Source organism: Eriocheir sinensis, chromosome 56, assembly GCF_024679095.1.
Source record: "Eriocheir sinensis breed Jianghai 21 chromosome 56, ASM2467909v1, whole genome shotgun sequence".
NCBI classification, from domain to species: Eukaryota; Metazoa; Arthropoda; class Malacostraca; order Decapoda; family Varunidae; genus Eriocheir; species Eriocheir sinensis.
Window position 1 is genome coordinate 2923064 of NC_066564.1, and position 21327 is coordinate 2944390.

General features: G+C 43.2%; 1 protein-coding gene across 1 annotated transcript in view; it reads right to left on the bottom strand.

Moving 5' to 3' along the window:
- Nucleotides 1-1123: 1123 nt before the first annotated feature.
- Nucleotides 1124-21327, bottom strand: part of LOC126984115 (uncharacterized) — a 64812-nt gene continuing 44608 nt past the window's right edge. The window contains exons 4-5 of the mRNA XM_050837500.1: nt 1598-1824; nt 1124-1143 (exon numbers count right to left, since the gene is read on the bottom strand). Of these exons, the coding sequence (XP_050693457.1) occupies nt 1124-1143; nt 1598-1824 (247 nt within the window). The remainder of the gene's footprint in view (nt 1144-1597; nt 1825-21327) is intronic.

The window sequence follows — 21327 nt, forward strand, 5'->3', positions numbered from 1 at the left end:
GTGTGTGTACTCTTCTCTCTCTCTCTCCCCCCATCCCCCTCTCTTCTTCCCCTCTCTCTCTCTCTCTCTCAAAAAAAAAAAGATTTACGATACTCATAATTCTTTTTTGTCTCGGTCTCGCCCTGTAGCTTCGTAATCCTCGGGTCACAGTCTTGCTTTTGTCTCCGCGCTCCGCCCTCCCGACCCTCCCCCAGGTGTACAGGTGAGGGGGGAGGGAGGGAGGGAGGTAGGAGAGGTAAGTAAAACCATTTGCATCTTCACACCTGAACAGAAGATGTGTGAGGCTGTTTGCGAGCCCTTGTTGTTGTTGTTATTGCTCCTGATGTTGGGTCCTGTCTGGCTGTGTGGTTGGCTGGTAGGCTGGCTGGTTGGCTATCTGGTTGGTTAGCTGTGTGGCTGGCTGGCTGGTTGGCTATCTAGTTGGTTGGCTGTGTGGCTGGCTGGCTGGTTGGCTATCTAGTTGGTTGGCTGTGTGGCTGGCTGGCTGGTTGGCTATCTAGTTGGTTGGCTGTGTGGCTGGCTGGCTGGTTGGCTATCTAGTTGGTTGGCTGTGTGGCTGGCTGGCTGGTTGGCTATCTAGCTGGTTGGCTGTGTGGCTGGCTGGCTGGTTGGCTATCTAGCTGGTTGACTGTGTGGCTGGCTGGCTGGTGGGCTATCTGGCTGGTTGGCTGTGTGACTGGCTGGCTGGTTGACTATCTGGCTGGTTGGCTGTGTGGCTGGCTGGCTGGTTGGCTATCTGGCTGGTTGGCTGTGTGGCTGGCTGGCTGGTTGGCTATCTGGCTGGTTGGCTGTGTGGCTGGCTGGTTGGCTGTGTGGCTGGCTGGCTGGTTGGCTATCTGGCTGGTTGGCTGGTTGACTATCTGGCTGGTTGGCTGAAGGGCGTCGGTCCTGCAGGACTCTCAAGCTTGTGTTGTCATTATCAATAAGGTGAGAAACTGCTGAGGCTGCCGCTGGGGCCTACGAATCGCTCTTGAAACATTCCCGGCCGTCGTCCGCCTCCTGTTTGCTGTCTGTTCGCGGACGGGAGGGAGGGGAGAGATGAGGCGGCGGGAGGGAGGATGGAATGGAGGGTGGAGGGATAGGGGAAGGGTGTTGAACCTCCTCGTGTTGGACGTTTATGCCTTTATGCCTGTTCGATGTGACCTTCTTAAGACCTCCCGGATATTAAGGTTCCAAGGAGAGACGTTCGCCCGGGGAGGCAAACTGTCGATAGCATTTTTTTTTCTTTTCTCTTTCTTTTATTTTCACTGAAGGGTGACATGGTGAAGGAAGGAAGGGAGGACAGCCGTGTTCCTAAGATCATTTCATTGTTGTAGAGGTACTTTTGTGATGTCATTCCTTCACTATAAATTCAGATGTTGCTGTATAAAACAAACAAACAAAAAACATCATTTATAGATCACATCATCATTCTTATTCTTACTTTCAAAGGGATCCAGCAACATTGACTCCACATCTAACACAAGTAATGTACATGTATCAGGATTTAACTTGCCCTTGTCCTCTCAACTATACTGAAGGGGTAGGTGATGGGAGGGATTTACGGGGGAGGGGGGTGGGGGGAGGAAGGGAAGTTGAGGGTGATGGAGGTACATACTTAAGTCTATTTGCTCCTGCTGCTGCTGTCGATGCCGCTGTGTGTTGTATGTGTTCCTCCCTGAGTGTTGGGCAGGCTGAGGCGTGGTCGGTGTCGGGCTGTCATGGGCCGGGGCTCGGGTCGTTAGGGGAGGAAGGCGCGAGGTGTTGGTGCTGGCGTTATCATGTTCCGGGCGATACCTGGCGAAGTGAGGCGTGGCGGAGGTGTGAGAGGCAGGTGCGGGGGAGCTGAGGGGGAGGTGAGGCAGGGCGCGTGGCTGAGGTGTGACGGGGACGGCGGGGAAGAGGGCGAGGGTGTGCGAGGTAGGGGCGAAAGGGTGGGGTCTCCGGGTCTGTCTTTACGCGAGGGGGAATCTTGTATCACTGGTTTTATTGAATTTTTATCGGAGTTTTATTAGTAAGGCTAATTATTGGCTGGGTTTATCGTCCGGCCGGTCTTGTATTACCGGGTTTATTGGTTTCGCTGTATCATTGGGTACGGCGAGAGGGCGAGAGTGGGCGCGGCGAGGGGCACACGAGGGCGGGGTGAGGCGTGCTGTTTCGCCCCTTCGCCGCGCCTCGCCTCACGCACGCGGCCACCTCGCTGCCAGACAGGTGAAGGGGGATATAAGATTTTTGTTATTTTTATGTTTTTTTTCCACGAAGGGCTTCCCATGTTTTCAGATTTGTGTGATATTCGTTAGTTTGTTTAATCCTTACACCCCTTCCCCACACCCTCTCTGCCCCTAACTACCCTCCTTATAAGCGTGTTCCATGGTACCCTCCCCCCCACACACCCCTTCCTCCACGATCATACCTCCCCTTTTAAGATTAGTAAGTGTAAGTAAGTAAAGTATGTGTTTCACGGTTAGCTAAATATTCTACCTAGATAATAGTCTCAAGGAATACTAGTGCAAGTATTTGAATTGAAAACATACAGGATGATACGAGCTACAATTGTCTTATGTGTTATGTTAGTGTCACAAGCCCCAGCAGACGTCTTTTTAACCATCATTTTTACGGTAGATACTTTAGACTTTTTCTTTTTAACAAGTTGGAAGCAAGTTTTTTTTGTTGTTGTTGTTCTCGAAGCTATTTCACTGTTACTCTAGTTTTTCCTTTCTCACAAGTATTTTCTTATTTTTTTTTATATATATATAACTCGATGCTTTTTTCTGTTAATTTCAATGTTACTTTTTCTGTTACTCTGTTTTTTTAATCGAGGTTTTTCTTTGTTATTCTTTCTTTTTCATGTGTTTTGTCTTGTTTATATTTTTTACGAGTTTTCTCTGTCAATATTTTTTTGGTTTCTCAAGTTTTTTTATGTTATTCTGATGGCCTTGTTTGTCTTAGATTATCCTGTAACACAATGTTTTTTACTCGTTATTCTCTGTTACTCTCTATGTTTTCTCCGTTTCTTTCAATGTTTTGTTTTATTACTCAAGTTCAGTTTCTATTACTTGCAAGGTTTTCTATTACTCGAAGTTCTCTGTTTATATCAAATTTTTTTTTTCTTTTCTACTCGTTTTTTCTACTATATGTGTTTTTTTTTTTATCTCTGCGTTTCTTTTTCGTTGTTTCTTTTATTCTCTGTTACTCTCAATGTTTTTTTTCTTCGGTTTCTTTCAAGTTTCTTTCTCTTTCTTTCCTTTAAGGTTATTCTGTTACTCTCAATGTCTTTTTTTCCTGTTTATTCTCACGTTTGTTTCCTCTGTTCACGTGACGCGGCGCCGCACACACACACACACACACACACACACACACACACACAGACACGTAAAGCGCCTTGTGTTGCGTACTGGCAGGCGGCTCTCGCGTACCACAATGCCGCTGTATATTGCCGTCCATTATTTTTATTGGTTTACCCTTAAAATTCCTCCCCGTGAATGACCGTCTAAGGCGCGGCTCTTCGGCGTGAGTAGGTGTGAAGACTCTGCTGGCTGTCGTGTGTCCTTTTCTGTGTGTCTTTTCTTTACTCTATTGTTTTTACTAGTTATTGTTTACTTTTATCGCATCATGGACGTACTCAGGTGTTAGACTAGAATGTGGAATGGTAAGATGGTATGATAATCTAATGCAAAGAGACAAATGTTAATGATTACCTGGAAAGCTATATCAATGCCGTCACCTGTAATCACCCGTTTCTCTCCACTTCACAAAACTCACCGAATCTTCATCATTTTACTTCATCTCCATATATTCCTCCTCCTTTTCCTCCTATTGCTCCACTTTTCCTAATCCTTCGTGGTCGTCAATAAAGAGGGAGGAATGTTTAGCTTGTATCCGTTCGTTTTGCTGGACTCGGTCATCATCGGAGTGCTACTGAGATAACGTTGCAAAGGAAAAGTAACTAAAAGAAGTCTCGTTGAAGATTTCCTGTGAAGAAGAGGAGTAATTTGACAGAAATCAAAAGTAGAAGTGGAGAGGAAAAAAAATAAAAACATTAAAACGAGGAATGAAACCATTTTCCCATTTTATTTTCCTCTCCCATATAGTTCCTCCATCTTTTTTAAGAGGAAAAGAGAGGAGTAAAAAGAGCAAAAAGAGGAAAAGTAGACAAAGAAAAGAAAACAGAACAGGACCATTAACAAGAAGAAAATATGGTAATAGCAAAAGAAAAAAAATACAGATAATAGACAAAAAAAAAAAGAGCGAAAAGACATGAAGAAATAACCAGGACAAAAAAAAAAAAATCACCAGCAGAGAAGAAAAAAAAAGAAGAAATGAAAAAAAAAGAGATACAGATAAATAATAGACAAAAAAGAAGAGCGAAAAGAAATAAAGAAATAACCATAACAACAACAACAACAAAAAAATCAGCAACGAACGAGAAGAAAAAAAGAAGAAAAGAAAAAAACAACCACCCGCCTACCTATCTACCTACCGTCGGATGAATTTTTCCTTTCCTGCCAGACGGAGAATTCATCAGGAGGAAAAATGATTTAGGGAGACAATTTATGAGGGGGACAAACTCCTCGCTAATGAGCCGGTGATCCGGGGCGCGAGGGACTCACATGTTTGCTATCACAGAATAATTATGTGAGCTTCTGCCGGCTCCTCCCTCATAATTGGACTGTCAATTACCCTTTTTTCTTTATTTTGGAAGAAAGAGGAAGCTCACGGGAGAGAGAGGAGGGATGAGGAGGGGGATGCTGTGCTATGGAATGGAGAGATGGAGGATGGTAGAGGAGGAGGCCGAGGAGGAGGCGAAGGAGGAGGAGGAGGAGGAGGGGGGTGCTGTGTTATGGAATGGAGAGATGGAGGATGGTAGAGGAGGAGGAGGAGACGGAGAAATAAAAGGAAGATATGGACGAGGAGAGCAATAATGATGAACAGGAAGGAGTAAGAAAAGTAGTAGTAGTAGTCGTAGTCGTAGTAGTAAGAGGAGGAGGAGAAGAAGAGAAAATTGAGTTGGAGAAGACGGATAGATAAGAGGAAGATAAGGACAAGGAGCAGGATAATAATGAACATGAATGAATAGAATATGGAGCAATAGGAAGAGGAGGAAAAGGAGGAGAGGGGAGGGAACGTAAAGGAGGGGAAGTACAATGATGAAGCTTCGGTGAGTTCTGTGAAATGGAGAGAGAAAAAGGTGATTACAGGTGACGGCGTTGATAGTCGTCCAGGTAAACATCGCTGCCAGGGGTGACTGCTAATGAGTGCGCAGGTGTTGGTTTAGCATTACTCCAAAATGGCTGTTTGTGAAAGGAATTAATTATCTCTCTTTTACGTCTTTTTCTTTAGTTGATTTTCTACTCCTCTTCATCTACACTTTAAGGGGGTCTTTGTGGAATATATTTTGTATTTTTCATTTTTTGGGCTTTATGGAGTTTACGTTTGCTTTCATTAATTATTTTTAACAACCAAATGCGTCAAAGTTTATATAAAGAAAAATAGAAATGAAAATAATGATGAATGGGCAGTATGGTTTATCACACACACACACACACACACACACACACACACACACACACACACGAGCGAGCCTCCCCTCCACTCCGCTGCCTCCCATTACCATGCTAAATTACTGGGCGCCTAAGCACCTCTTTGGAACTCATTTGCAATTTGGATCTGGCTGCATAGGCCTGGCAAGAGGAGGAGGAGGAGGAGAAGGGATAGAAGGAGGAGGAGAAGGGAGGAGGAAAAGAGGAGGGAGGAGCTTAGTTTAGTCCCTTAGGCCTCCTCCTTAGAATTATGGAGTTGGAGTAATCTGGAGTAATGGAGGAGGGAGATGAGGAGTTATTGCTGCCGTGACGTAAGCCTTCCATTTTCTTCGTCCGCCTTGGTATATTATTTAAAAGGAGGAGAAGGAGGAGGAGGAGGGGGAGGGGGAAGAAGGGGAGGTGGTGGATGAGGGGAAGGATAAAAGAGTAAGGGGGTATAGGAAGGAGGAAGATAAAGAAAGGAAGCTTGGAGAAGAGACATAAGAGAGTGTAGTGAAAGAAAGAAGGGAAAGAGTGCATTAAGAAAAGATAAGGAAGGAGAATATGAAGAGTAGCTAAAAGAATGAAGAAATTAAGAGAATAAGCAAAGGAAAGGAGGGAATGAAGGAAGGGATGAAATAACGAGAGGGAGACGAGGAAATTGGGAGAAGGAACGCAAGATGAAAGAAGGGAGAGAAAAGAAAAAGGAGGGGATAAATTAGGGAGGAACATAGAGAAAAAAAGAAAGAAAAAGGAAGTGAGGTAGTGAGGTGAGCAGGGTGTAAGAAGGGGGGGAAAATAAGTAGATAAAGGAAAGCGGAGAATTAGGAGAAAATAAGAAAAAAACTAAGAAAAAAAGAAGAGGAAGAAGGGAAGAAAAGTACCCAAATTTAACGAAGAGAGTGAGAGAAAGTGGGAGAAGATAAGGCAAAGAGTAACGAGATAAAGAGGAAATAGAAAGAATAATGGAAGGAGGGGTATAAGGAAGAAAAAGCCAGCGAAAGAATAGATGAGAGAAAAAACGATAAAGAGTAACAAGGAAGAAAAAATAGAGTGAAGGAGAGGAAGAGAGAAAGATGAAGAAAGAGTAACATGATGGAAGAGGAAACAGAGAATAAGGGAGGAAGAAAAATGAGTACAGATTAAAAGAGACGGGAAAAATAAGGTAGAGAAAGAGAAACCAGGGAGAGAAAAAACGGGGAGCACGGGAGGGAGGGCAAAAGGAAGGAGGAAGAGGAGGAGGAAAAATACAGAATAAGGGAAGGGAGAAGGAAAGGAAAGGCAAAGAAAGAGTAACGAAGGAGAGAAAAGAGAATAAGAATGGAGTATAGAGTGAAGGAGAGAGTAAAGTAAGGTAGAGAAAGAGGAAGAAGAGGAAGAAAATAGAGCATAAAAACCGAGGGAGAAAGTAAAGAGTAAAGGAGAAAGAAAAATGAGATAAAGAAAGAACCAGGGAGAGAAAACAGGGAATAAGGGAGGAAGAGAAAAAGGGAGTCACTGAATTTAAAGGAAAGTATAAAGGGAGAAAATGCAGACTGAAGGAGGGAGGAGGAAAGTTAAAGTAAATAAGGTAAAGAAGGAGGAGGGAGATAAAACACAATAAAAAAGGGAGAGCAAAAAGGGAGAAAGAAGCTCATTAACAAAAGGGGGAAAGTATAAAAAGGGAGAAAAAAACAGAGGGAAGAAGAGGAAGGGAGAGGTTAGTAAGTCAAAGAAGGAGTAAGGAAGGGTGAGAAAAACAGGGAATAAGGGAGGGAAGAGCCAAAGGGAGAAGGTCGTTAACAAAGGTGGAAAATTATTAAAAAAAGGGAGGAAAAACAGGGAAGAAGAGGAAGGGAGAGGAAAGTAAGTCAAACAAGGAGTAAGGAAGGGAGAAAAAAACAGGGAATAAGGGAGAGAAGAGCCAAAGGGAGAAGCTCGTCAACAAAGGTAGGAAATTAAAACAAGGGAGCAAAAGTAGAGGGAAGAAGAGGGAGGGAGAAGAAAGTAAGTTAAATAAGGAGTAAGGAAGGGAGAAAAAACAGGGAATAAGGGAGAGAAGAGCCAAAGGGAGAAGCTCATTAACTAAAAGTGAGAAATTATAACAAAGGGAGGAAAAAAAACAGAGGGAAGAAGAGGAAGGGAGAGGAAAGTAAGTCAAACAAGGAGTAAGGAAGGGAGAAAAAACAGGGAATAAGGGAGAGAGGAGCCAAAGGGAGGAGCTCATTAATAAGGGCGGTATTGTTATGGATTTAAGGATAATCCCCGCCACGCATCTCCAAGGGCTTCCGCGAGGCTGCCGGGACGCGGGGGAGAGGCGGAGGAAGATTTGTGGGAGAGTGGAGGGAATTACCTTCGCGCGGGAGAGATGTGCATTATTAATAAAAGCCGGAGGAGAAAAATGAGAGAAAAAAGTAGGTGGAAAAAGACGTATGGGTAGAGATATAGGCCTAGGCACACTCGTTAGCGGGAAATAATAACTGTGTCGGAAACTATATTTTTTTTTTATACGGGTGATTGATGGAGTTTTAAATATACACCAGTTTTGCTTTATAATCGAAGGCATCTTGAAGTTCATTTCCTTATATATAACAAATAGTAATAATAATAATAATAATAATAATAATAATAATAATAATAATAATAATAATAATAATAATAATAATAATAATAATAATAATAATAATAATAATAATAATAATAATAATAATAATAATAATAATAATAATAATAATAATAATAATAATAATAATAGTAATAATAATAATAATAATAATAATAATAATAATAATAATAATAATAATAATAATAATAATAATAATAATAATAATAATAATAATAACGTCGGAAACAATTTTTTTATACGGGTGATAGATGGAGTTTTAAATATATACACCAATTTTGCTTATAAACTAATATGTATTGAAGTTTGGTTTTGCAAAATAAGACAAATTGTGGATAGATTGCGTTCCCTGTTCAATGATTTAAGTCTTCTTCGTCTAATCTTCCTTAATCATAACAAAACAGCAAACGTTGAAATCCCGCTCTTTATTAGCAGTTAAAAAAATATGCGTCTTCTGTCTATATTATTGTTTTCAGTCTTCATTTTAAGCATTTAATAATATCACGTTCCAAGTCTTCACAAAAAGAAAAGAAAATCCAAAACTGCCTTTCCTAATGTTTTCACTTATTTTTCTTTTTGTATTTACTTGCCGTATATATCTCGTGTTATGTCTTCCCCTCCCCCCCCCCCCCCCTCCAAAAAAAAGAAAAAACTCCAGTACTCCAATGTTCTTACTCCGCATTTTGCACTTACTAATATGCGCCAGGCCTTCGCAAATAAAATAAAAAATCCCAAAACTCCTTCTCCAATGTTATCAGTTGCTCTTTTTTTTGCATTTCTTTATTTATTTCACGTTCTTAGCCTTCATACAGAACAAAACTCCATCACTCCCTCTCCATTGCCTTCACTCCTTCCTCTTTTTGCACTTATTTATATCAAACTCCACAACTTCACACACAAAAAACTCCATCTCTCTTTCCCTCTCCAATTGTTTTCACTCCCGATTTTTTTCATTTCTTTATTTCACGTTCTTTGCCTTCATACAGAACAAAACTCCATCACTCCCTTTCCATTGCCTTCGCTCCTTCCTCTTTTTGCACTTATTTTTATCAAACGCCACAACTTCACACACAAAAAACTCCATCTCTCTTTCCCTCTCCAATTGTTTTCACTCCCGATTTTTTTCATTTCTTTATTTCACGTTCTTGGCTTTTATACAGAACACAAACCCAACACTCCCTCTCTAATATCTGCACCACTCCCTTCTTTTGCATTTATTTATATCACACGCCACGCCCTCACACACAAAAAACTCCAGTCCTCTCTCCCTCCCTCTCTGTTTTTCGCTCGTTATCGCACAATGTTTTCCGAGCAGACGCCGACGACAGCCTGCGTCCCGTCACCTGGAAACTTTTAATTGACTCACCTGCCGGGGCGCACCTGAGTATACCTTTTCTTGCTAATCCTGCAGTGCCACCCGGGAGGCCTAAGTCTTCCGTAGGCCTATAGGCGCCACGTTCCTTGTTGACTTTGCTGCTGAGATGGCGCGTTTGGCGATGCTTCAGGGGGGCGGAGGAGAGGAGGGGGGAAAAGGGATAGGGAGGGGAGGGGTGGGAGGGGTGATGGGAGGTAACGTGGGGAGGAAGAGAAGGAATAGGTGGATTGAGGGAGGTAAAGGGTGGGAGAAGGGAAGGGACGCGATGAATGGTAAAGAAGGGGAAGGAAGGGGTTGAAAAGAGAGTTAAGTAGACAGGGAGGAAGGGAGTGAAAGAGGGAAAGTGCAAAAAGGAGGCAGTGAGAGAGAAAGGAAAAGGAGAGAGTGAAGTGAGAAAAGAAAGTAATGGGAAGGAATGAAGAAGGGAAGAGAGAAAAGAACGCAGATAATAGGAGAGGGGAAGGAATAGAAGACAGAAATAAAGGAAGGCTAAAAGGTGGAATTGCATAGACAAACTAAGGGGAAAGAAAGGAGGGATGTAGAAGGAGTGGAGGAGAATAAATGGAAGGAAGGATAAGGCTGAAGAACGTGAATGGAAGAAAGAAAACAGACAGCAGTAGAGAGAGAAAAAGAAAGAAACAGGAGATGGAGAGAACAGAACATGGAAGGAGAATGGGAAAGGAATAGGAAAGCTGAACATTGAGAAGATAAATCAAGAGAGAGAGAGAGAGAGAGAGAGAGAGAGAGAGAGAGAGAGAGAGAGAGAGAGAGAGAGAGAGAGAGAGAGAGAGAGAGAGAGAGAGAGAGAGAGAGAGAGAGAGAGAGAGAGAGAGAGAGAGAGAGAGAGAGAGAGAGAGAGAGAGAGAGAGAGAGAGAGAGAGAGAGAGAGAGAGAGAGAGAGAGAAGGGGGGTACATATTGTGTCCCCTGATCCCATTACACAAGTTAGTGGAGGATTAATCGAGTTGTTCCACACATCGAAGCCTTGATAACAGGTGGAGGGAGGGAGGGAGGGAGGAGAGGAGAGTGGAGGGAGGGAAGGAGAGATAGGTGGAAGAAAGTGGGTGATTACTTAAGGGTGCTGGAAAATATATGTGGGTGTAAGGTTTAAAGGAAAGACTCAAGTAAAAATGGTTAAAGAGGAGAAGAGGGAGATGGGAGAGAAGTAGGGAGGAAAGAAAGGAGGTGAAAGGAGGAAACAAATAGAGAGGAGGGAAAGAAGGAGGGAGGAAAAAGAGGGAGGTGGAAGAAAGGAGGTGAAAAGAGGAAGAAAAATAGCGAAGAGGGAAAGAAGGAAAGAGGAAGGAGAGAGATGGGAGAAAGGAGATAAAAAGATGAAGAAAAAATAGGGAGAAGGGAAAAAGAAGGAGGGAGGAAAGAGAGAGATGTGGAAGAAAGGAGCTGAAAAGAGGAAGAAAAAATAGGGCGAAGGGAAAAAGAAGGAGGGAGGAAAGAGAGAGATGTGGAAGAATGGAGGTAATGATGAAGAAAAAAATAGGAGAGAGGGAAAGAAGGGAAGAGGAAGGAGAGAGAGGTGGAAGAAAGGAGCTGAAAAAAAGGAAGAAAAAATGAGTTTGAACATTTGAATAGAAAACAATGACACTTTTTTTTTGGTGATAGTTGATAAAAAAAAATAATAGTGAAAATAATAGTGAAATAGTGAATAGTTAAAATAATAGTGAATAAAAAAGGATAGTGAAATTAATAGTGAAAATGATAATGAAGCTGATGAAAAAATAATAGTGAAAAAAAGTAATAGTGAAGGTAAAGTTGTAATAATAATAGTGAAGCTGTGACTGCGCGCGGCGGCGGTGCTCATCTCCGACTCACCCTTTGACCCTATGGTGGAAAAAAAAGAAAAACTGAAATAAAATGTATAAAGTTTAATGCTTATAATGTTTCTCTTTACACGCAAAAAAAAAAAAAAATTAGCTTCTCGTGTATTAATTACCTTATTTTCTAGAAGTTTCCATGTACAAAGTAAGAGTTAATAGGCAGCAAAGCTGACTTGCAAACTTTTATAATGAACTTGTTAAAAATTGTGATGGGGATAATGAGCAAAGAAAAGATAATGATGATAATGATAATAGGGAAATACTAGGAGGAGGAGGAGGAGGAGGAGGAGGAGGAGGAGAAAGAAGCGAAAGAAGGGAAAGAAGGGAGGGTGAAGAAGCGGAGGAAGAGGAGGAGAACGAAGCAGAATAAAGGAAGCACGACGAGGAGGAGGAGAAGGAGGAGGAGGGAGCAGAGGAAGGGAACGAGGCCAAAGAAAAAGGAGGAAGAGGAGAACGAAGCGGAAGGAGAGAAAGAGGAGAAAAACAAGGAGAGGACGAGGACCAATCGACAAAATGGAAGGAGAAGGAGGAGGAAGAAGAGAAGGAGGACGAAGCGAAAGGAGGGGAGCAGGAGGAGGAAGAGGAGGAAGACGAGAAATAGGTTGAAGAAAAGGACGAATTGAAAAGGAACAAGGAAACGAAGAGGAGCAGGAGGGAGGATCGACAGGCAGTGATGGACGCGGATCAGAATAAGATGATTAATTCTTCTCGTAGGGCGCCAGTGTTCCGCAAGATGGCACCACCTCATTAAGTGTGCTCTGGGTCTGGGAATTAGGCCTAAACTTTGCTCCTAGGATAATGTCTTTGTTGGGTGGCGGAGACGAAGGGAGAAGGAAAAAGGGAAATGGGAAAAGGGTGAAATATAAGGAATGGGCAAAGAAAAGGAGTATATAAGAAAACGTTGCTCGTAGGATTTAATGTCTTTGTCGGGTGGCGGAGAGGAAAGGGAGAAGGAAAAGGGGAAATGGGAAAAGGGTGAAATATAAGGAAATGGCAAAGGAAAGAAGGATTATATAAGAAAACGTTGCTAGTAGGATAATGTCTTTGTTGGGTGGCGGAGACTGAGGGCAGGAGACAGGAAAAGGGAGGAAGAAGAGGAGGAGGTAAGGGAGAGAGAAAAAGGAAGGATAGGCCGTAAAGAAAGGTCAGTAAAATGAAGGATTGAACAAGAAAAAGAGGTAAAGAAAGGGAACAGAGAAGTGTAGTAAGTTTTTAATGGAAAGACGGAAAATATTAGTATTGAAGAAAGGGTAGGGAGAAAAAAGGATGAATGAATGGAAGAAAAAGTATGAAACGAAATGCCATGAGTAAGAAAATAAATAATAAAACTATACAAGGTGATCGAAAGGGAAGCAGAAACAGGCAATACAAGGTTTGAATGGGATAGCATCGGTAGCAAAATGGTGCATAGGAAAAAAAGTGATGAATGAAAAACGAAAAAGGTAGAGGAAAGAGATGAATGGAGAGTGAGTGGTTGTGAGCGTAAGAATAGTGAGTAAACATGAGGAAGGAAAACACGTGAATAGGATGGATTAGAGGGCAAAAAGGGAGACACAGGAAAGGGAAAGAAGGATTTGAATAGGATTATAAGTAAAAAAAAAAAGAGGAATGGGTAATGTAGGTACAAAGTAAACAAATAAAATCCCTCGAACACACACACACACACACACACACACACACAGAGAGAGAGAGAGAGAGAGAGAGAGAGAGAGAGAGAGAGAGAGAGAGAGAGAGAGAGAGAGAGAGAGAGAGAGAGAGAGAGAGAGAGAGAGAGAGAATACATGCAAACTCCTTGAAATTTGAAGCAGGGAGCAAAAGTTGGGCCCCAAAATAATCGATTAATCTCTCTCTCTCTCTCTCTCTTCCTTATTCTTCCTATTTTTTTATCCCACCTGAGGCTGTGTGTTTGTAGATGTGAGTGAAGAAGGAGGAGGAGGAGGAAGAGGAGGAGGAGGAGGAGGAGGAACAAGAGTGAGGTGCTAATGGAATAGGGATCAAAAGGAACAGAAAGAAAGGAAGATATCGCACGGAAAACACGCCTACACACACACACACACACACACACACACACACACATTAAAAAAAAGGAATAGAAGGAAAGGCAGGAACAGTAAAGCAGAAGATAGCGATTTTCGAAAAGTATGTAGATGAAAATGAAAATGATAACCAGAACAGCAAATATAAGTTCCACACAGACACACACACTTACATTAGAGAAAGGAAAAGAAGGAAAGGCAGGAACAGTAAGGCAGAGGAGAGAGCGATTTTCGAAAAGTATTTAGATGAAAATGAAAATAATAACCAAAACATCAAATAAAAGAACACACAAAACACACAAAACACACATACATTAGCAAATATAAGAGCACACAAAACACACACAAAACACACATATATTAAAGAAAGGAAAAGAAGGAAAGGCAGGAACAGTAAGGCAGAGGAGAGAGCGATTTTCGAAAAGGGTGGAGATGAAAATGAAAAGCCAACACGGGCTCTGATGGCTTAACAGACGCCTTCACTCGGCCCATTTTAAAATGCAAATAGCAAAATGGTGCATTAGGCTCATACATAGAGTAGGCCTAGGCTGCCTCGGGGCTGAATACCATCGCATGGGCTCGCTGCGAAGACGGGAAGAGGGAGGAGAGGGAGAGGGAGAGGGAGAGGGAGGAGAGGGAGGGTTAAAAGCCGCCCTCAGTGTCGACCATAATGCAAGAATATGACTCTGTCCGCTTCAGGCCACTCCCAACCTCAGATCCTTTCCTCCTCCTCCTCCTCCTCCTCCTCCTCCTGGTCGTCGTCTTTCTCCTCCTCCCCTATTCGTCCTACCCTCCCTCCCTGCTTATCCTTCCTTCCCTCCTTCCTTCCTTCCTTTTCAATGGCTCTCCTTCCTTACAGTGCCCTTTCCCCCTCCCTCCCCATCCTCGCGTCCGAATTCTAATGTATACATGTATTTAACTCTCTCTCTCTCTCTCTCTCTGACGAGCCCTACTTCATTTCTTTTCTTCTGTCTCCTATACCCTTCTTTCTTCCCTTCCCTTGCTTCCTCCTTCCCTCCCTCTTTCCTTCCCTCCATCCCTCTTCCTCTTTCTCATCTTTTCCTCATCCAGTGTTTGAGTCTTCTATCTTTTTTTTTTTTTTAGCCTTTTGCGTTCACTAAAATGTATTCTTTCCGCGTCTTTTTTTTCTTCCTTTATTTTTTTGTGTTGGAGATAATCCCTTCTTTCTCCTTTTCTTCCTTCCTCCCGTTTCCTTCTGTATAGTTTCCTTTTTAGAGCGACGGAGATTCAATGTACTCTCCGTTTTGAATGAATGAATGGAGAGAGAGAGAGAGAGAGAGAGAGAGAGAGAGAGAGAGAGAGAGAGAGAGAGAGAGAGAGAGAGAGAGAGAGAGAGAGAGAGAGAGAGAGAGAGAGAGAGAGAGAGAGAGAGAGAGAGAGAGAGAGAGTGAGAGAGAGAGAGAGAGAGAGAGAGAGAGAGAGAGAGAGAGAGAGAGAGAGAGAGAGAGAGAGAGAGAGAGAGAGAGAGAGAGAGAGAGAGAGAGAGAGAGAGAGAGAGAGAGAGAGAGAGAGAGAGAGAGAGAGAGAAGAAATTTATCCCACCTCGTAAAATATGGACATTTCTGTGAATATTTTTTTCCTTTCCACTTTACGTTCGATTATTTGCCTCTTCCTCCAGTTAGTCTCATTTACCCCTTTCCCTCCCTCGGCGCCCTCGCTCCTCCTCCTCCTCCTCCACCTCCTCCTCCTCCTCCTCTTCTCGTCATTAAAGGTGCAGCTTAAAAAAGAATAGGCTCGCGTATCCCCGTATTTCTTTTAGGCCTACCTCGTGCATTTTGCATTAGCGAAAAGATGAAAGGGAAAGGGGAGAAAGAAGGGGGAAGAGGAGGGAGGAGTAAAAGGAGGAGGAGGAAGATGTGGACGAGATGTACGGAGGGAGGAAGCAAAGGAGAAAGGGAGAAAGGAAGAGGAGAGAAAAGGATGAAGAATATAAAGAGAAGGGAGAATGCCGAGGAGGAGGAGGAGGAGGAGGAGTGCTTTAACGAGACGGAAGGAGGGAAAGAGGAAAGGGAGAGGAAGAAGTGAAGAAAGAAGGGAAGAGGAGGAAGACGAAAGGGGAGAAAAAAAAGAGAAGAGGAGGAGGAGGAAGTGGACTATGAAGAGGCGAAGGAATGGAAAATGCAAATGAGAAAGGAAGAGAAAAGAAAGGAAGGAAGAGGAGGAAGACGAAAAGGGAGAAAGAAGGAGAAAAGGAGGAGAAGGAACGAGGTTGAGTATGAAGAGATTTAGGAAGGGAAAGCGAAAAATAGGAGAGAGGAAGAGAAGATAAAGGATGGAGGAGGAAGAGAAATATGAAGAGTTGTAGAAAAGAGGAGACAAGGAAATGGATAAACAGGGGAATAGAGGAAAGAGAAGAAAGAGAAAGGTGAGAACGATAAGCAGGAAGAAAGGAGGGAAAGAGCAAAAAAAGGAAAAAATGAAGGTGATAATGGAAGGAGAGGTGAAGGAAGAGGAGGAAGGCAAGGATGATAAGGAGGAGTAATAAGGAAAAAAAGGAAAAAAATAATAAAGAGGGAATAGAAAATAGGTAGAAGAGGAAAGAATAGAGGAACAAGGACAAATATGAATAAAAAGAAGAGAAAGAGGAATAGGAGAAGAAATACGAATGAGAGAAAGGAAGAGAAAAGAGGAGAAGGACAAACTCACGTGATCCGACTGTGACGAAGAAGAGAGGAAAGGAAGGAATGAGTAAAGAAAGGAGGAGGAGGAGGAAAAAAGAATAAAGAAGTAAGAAGGAAGGAAGAAGAAGAATGATAATAAAGTATGCATAAAATGAGGTTGACAGACGATAAAATGGGAAGGAAAAAGCGAAGATTAATATTAGAGAAAACGGAGAGCAAGTAATTAATGAAGAATGATGGGCTTATAAAAAGTTGATGAAGGAGGAAGAGGAGGAGGAGGAGAAGGAGGAAGAGGAGAGAGAGGGGATAAAGATGAGATGAAGAGGAAGAGGAGAAAGAGGGAAGAAGGATGAGGTGGGCAGGGAGAGTGAATGAAGGAGGAGAGAGAGAGAGAGAGAGAGAGAGAGAGAGAGAGAGAGAGAGAGAGAGAGAGAGAGAGAGAGAGAGAGAGAGAGAGAGAGAGAGAGAGAGAGAGAGAGAGAGAGAGAGAGAGAGATAAGGCGAAGAGGAAAAGTTGATAAAGACAGAATATGAAGAGGAAGAGGAGAGAGGGGATAAAGAGGATGTGGAAGAGGAAGAGTTGGCAAAGAAGGAAGGAATAGGATGATGAGGAGGATAAAGAGGAAGAGGAAAAGATAAGGAATAAGAAAAGAAGGAAAAAGGGACGAAAAAGGAAAAAAAACGAAAAGCCATAAGAAGAAAAATAGGAGGATAAAAAAGACGAGGAAGGGAGAGAAAATAAACAATGGAGATAAAAATAAGGAAGGGAGAAAAAGGAAAGAAAAGAAGGAAGGAAGAAGAATAAGGGAGAAAAAGACGATCATCAAAGGTGGATATTAATCTTCACAATGCTTCCCCTCCTTATCTCCCTTCCTCCCCCCTTTTCTCCCTCCCTCCCTCCCTCCTCCCTTCTCCTCCTCTTTGGTCCAGCTGGAGGGCCTCACACTTGGGTTTCGAGGGTGACCACTCCTCTCCCCTCCCCCTTCTCCCTCCCCTCCCCTCCCCTTCCTCGCCTCCCCCCTCCCCCCGCACCTCAGGCAGCGTGTATTGTTTTTTTTTTTTATAGTAAAGAAAGCGAAGTCACTGTCACGTTAACCTTTTCTTTTTACATTTTTTATTCCTTTTTTATTTCTCTACGTTTATTTTTTGTTATTAGTCTTGAAAGGTTGAGAAAACAAAACAAAAAACAAAGAGCAGTGCAAGAAAAACTTAATTCACAACAAGTTTCATAATTTTTACGATGCAATATAAATCAATCAAAACATTAAAGTCATTCAGATTAACTAATTGGTAAAAGCGTGACTTCAAACATTATTAAAACGTCTGAATGACCAAATGGAAAGAGTAAGGGGGAGAGAGAGAGAGAGAAAGAGAGAGAGAGAGAGAGAGAGAGAGAGAGAGAGAGAGAGAGAGAGAGAGAGAGAGAGAGAGAGAGAGAGAGAGAGAGAGAGAGAGAGAGAGAGAGAGAGAGAGAGAGAGAGAGAGAGAGAGAGAGAGAGAGAGAGAGAGAGAGAGAGAGAGAGAGAGAGAGAGAGAGAGAGAGAGAGAGAGAGAGAGAGAGAGAGAGAGAGACATTTGTCCCCCACTCCCCCCCACCCCCACCCCCCCACCCCCGTGACCAGCCCTTTAAACATATATGCGCTGCTTGGTCTGGACGCACCTTGGAGGAAGTGTAATTATGAAGAGCCGAAAGAAGAGTAAACATCCTTAGTCAAAGAAACATGAATAGGCTGTGAGGAGGCCTAGGCAGTGCAGGTAGCAAGGAGGAGGAGGCCGGGGAGGAGGAGGAACGCTGTGCAGGAGGTGGGGGTGGAGGAGGAGGAGGAGGAGTGGTGTGCAGGAGGGGTGGTTGTGGAGACGGAAAGGGGTGGATGAGGAAGAGGAATGGGGAGAGGAGAGGAGAAGGGGGTGGTGGAAGAGGAAAATGAGCAGAAGGAAGATGAATAAGATGAAGGAGGACAAGTAGGAGGAGGAAGAGGAGAAGGAGGTAGAGGAGGAGGAGGAAGAGGAGAAGGAGGTAGAGGAGGAGGAGGAAGAGGAGAAGGAGAAAGAGGAAGAGGAGGAAGTATAGGTAGACGTCGGGAAGGAAAGTGTAAAAACTGATGTAAAAAGGAAGACTTGGAAGAGCTTGGCAGAGGAGGTAGAGAGAAATAGGGGATGAAGAAAAGGAGGAGGAACGTGAGGAGGAAGAAAGTACTGAGGAAAAGATGAGGAAAGCTTAGATGAAAAATTGAGGAGGAAAAATATAAAGAAGAGGAGGAGGAAGAGGAGGAGGAAGAAGAGGAGGAGGAAGAGGGAAAAAGGGGATGAAGAAAAGGAGGAGGAACGTGAGGAGGAGGAAAGTACTGAGGAAAAGATTAGGAAAGTTTAGATGAAAAATTGAGGAGTAAGAGAAGGGTATCTGGACACCTCTCCTCCCGAAATTGACCTCTTTTTCGGCCACCTCCTTGGATTCGTTTCGGGAGCAGCGAGTGGCGGGCTTTTTTTTATTATTGTTTCCTTTTTTGTGCCCTTGAGCTGCCTCCTTAGTTGTAAAAAAAAAAGGATATAAAGAAGAGGAGGAAGAAGAGAAGGGTGAAGAGGAGGATGGAGAAGAGGAGAAGGAAGAAGAAGAGGAGGCTATACAGGTAACAATGCTCATCATCCACCTGAGCAATTAATGAACTCGAGAATCCACAGGTGTCCCCTTCGTCTCTCCCTCTCCTCCTCCTCCTCCTCCTCTTCCTCTTCTCTTCCCCTCTCCACCCCTTTCCTTCCCTCCGCCAGGCACATACGCATCGGCCGTGAGTCTGAGCCCTCTGGTGCCGAAAAAAAAAAAAAATCAGGGTAAGAAAAAAAATATAGCCAAAAAAATCCTTTGAGGCCTATTGAGCGGGTATCAATTATTCCGAGGCCCGAGGTAATTGTCTTTTTTTAATAATATATCTCGGTGCACTTCGAAAAAGCCTCCCCCCCTGCCCCCTCTGCTCCCCCCTCCCCCCCACCTCTGCCGAATGCCGCTCAGATGAGTACGATAATTACCAACCCCCCCCCCCCCCCCCAGGGCCTTCACAGCCTAGGCCTTTCAGACAGGTAAGGAGAGAGAGAGAGAGAGAGAGAGAGAGAGAGAGAGAGAGAGAGAGAGAGAGAGAGAGAGAGAGAGAGAGAGAGAGAGAGAGAGAGAGAGAGAGAGAGAGAGAGAGAGAGAGAGAGAGAGAGAGAGAGAGAGAGAGAGAGAGAGAGAGAGAGAGAGAGAGAGAGAGAGAGAGAGAGAGAGAGAGAGAGAGAGAGAGAGAGAGAGAGAGAGAGAGAGAGAGGGTAGGGGCGGGAGGGCTTGTGAAAATAGAAAAGATAATAGAAAAGAAGAGAGAGAGAGAGAGAGAGAGAGAGAGAGAGAGAGAGAGAGAGAGAGAGAGAGAGAGAGAGAGAGAGAGAGAGAGAGAGAGAGAGAGAGAGAGAGAGAGAGAGAGAGAGAGAGAGAGAGAGAGAGAGAGTAGGCTCATGTGTAATGGGATCCCTGAGGCGTCAACACAATGAACACGTCATAACACGTCTTAATACCTCCTCCTCCTCCTCCTCCTCCTTCTCCTCCTCCTCCCAGGCGTCCTCAGGTGTGTTCAGGCTTCAGGTGACTCACGCGCACAATCACCTCACACTTACCTTTTCCTTGCACACAAATCAACAACAATCGACGTATTCTTGCATAAGGAGACACAAACAGGCTTTCAGAGAGACGAATCTACTATCTCTCCCCTTCACTTCTCCCTTTTCTACCCTCCTCCAACCCCCTCCCTTCCTCCTTTTTCCTTTCCTCAACCCTATTCTTCTTCCCTCTTCCCTCCGCTCTCTCCCTCTCCCTTCCCTCTCCTCCCCTCCTCCATTCTCTCCTTCTCCCTCTCCTCTCCTCCCCTCGTCTGCTTTGCACGAGCCCCGCGCGTGACAAAGGCTTGATGCTGATAATTATTTCAATTTCCCGAGGCGCTGTCTTTCTCCATAGGCCTACCTTCCGCGGGGCGAGGGGCTAGAGAGAGAGAGAGAGAGAGAGAGAGAGAGAGAGAGAGAGAGAGAGAGAGAGAGAGAGAGAGAGAGAGAGAGAGAGAGAGAGAGAGAGAGAGAGAGAGAGAGAGAGAGAGAGAGAGAGAGAGAGAGAGAGAGAGAGAGAGAGAGAGAGAGAGAGAGAGAGAGAGAGAGAGAGAGAGAGAGAGAGAGAGAGAGGGGAAAGAGAGAGAGGTGGAGGATGATGAGCGAGGAGGAAGACAAAGGGGGAGGGGAGGTCAATATGGGAAGCTTAATTCCAAGTAACTCTGTCTTAGCCTTTGTTAGGGGCACGGGGGGCTGGGGGGGGGCAGGGGGGGCGGCTCGAGGAGGTGAGGAGAGGCGGAACAAAGGCGAGTGTGACGTCTAAATTAATGGACGGAGACGTGAGTTTTGGGATGGAAAAGCTAAAAGGACAATACACACATCTTTTTCCCGTAAGAAGTAGATGCTATAAGTGTGTCTATATGGTTTGTTTAGGCCTGTTTTTTTATAATTCATATGAGGAGAAGCAAAAATGAGTAGACAGACGTGAGTTTTGGATGAAATAACTAAAAAGACAATACACTTTTTTTTTTCGTAGTGAGAAGATGGTATAAATGTGAGTATATGGTTTGTGTATATACCTGTGTTTTTTTATATGATTTACGCGACGGGAAACGTAAATTAATAGACAGACTTGAGTTTTAGGTTGGAGAAATTAAAAGAATATTGCCCACACCTTTTTTTATTTTTAGATATAAGTAGATATAGTGAGTGTGTAATGTTTTGTTGGTTTGTGTAGCTCTTTTTTTCTATAATTTTCAAGAGGAGAAATATAAATGAATAGACAGACTTGAGTTTTAGGTTGGAGAAATTAAAAGAATATTGCCCACACCTTTTTTTTTTTTTTAGATATAAGTAGATATAGTGAGTGTGTAATGTTTTGTTGGTTTGTGTAGCTCTTTTTTTTCTATAATTTTCACGGGGAGAAATATAAATGAATAGACAGACATGAGTTTTAGGTTGGAGAAATTAAAAAAAAATATTGCCCACACTTCTTGTTTTTAGGTATAAGTAGATGTAGTGAGTGTGTAATGTTTTGTTGGTTTGTGTAGCTCTTTTTTTCTATAATTTTCAAGAGGAGAAACATAAATGAATGGACAGACTTGAGTTTTAAGTTGGGGAAATTGACAGTATATTGCCCACACTTTTTGTTTTTATATATAAGTAGATATAGTGAGTGTGTAATGTTTTGTTGGTTTGTGTTGCTCTTTTTTTCTATAGTTTTCAAGAGGAGAAATATAAATGAATGGACAGACTTGAGTTTTAGGTTGGAAAATTCAA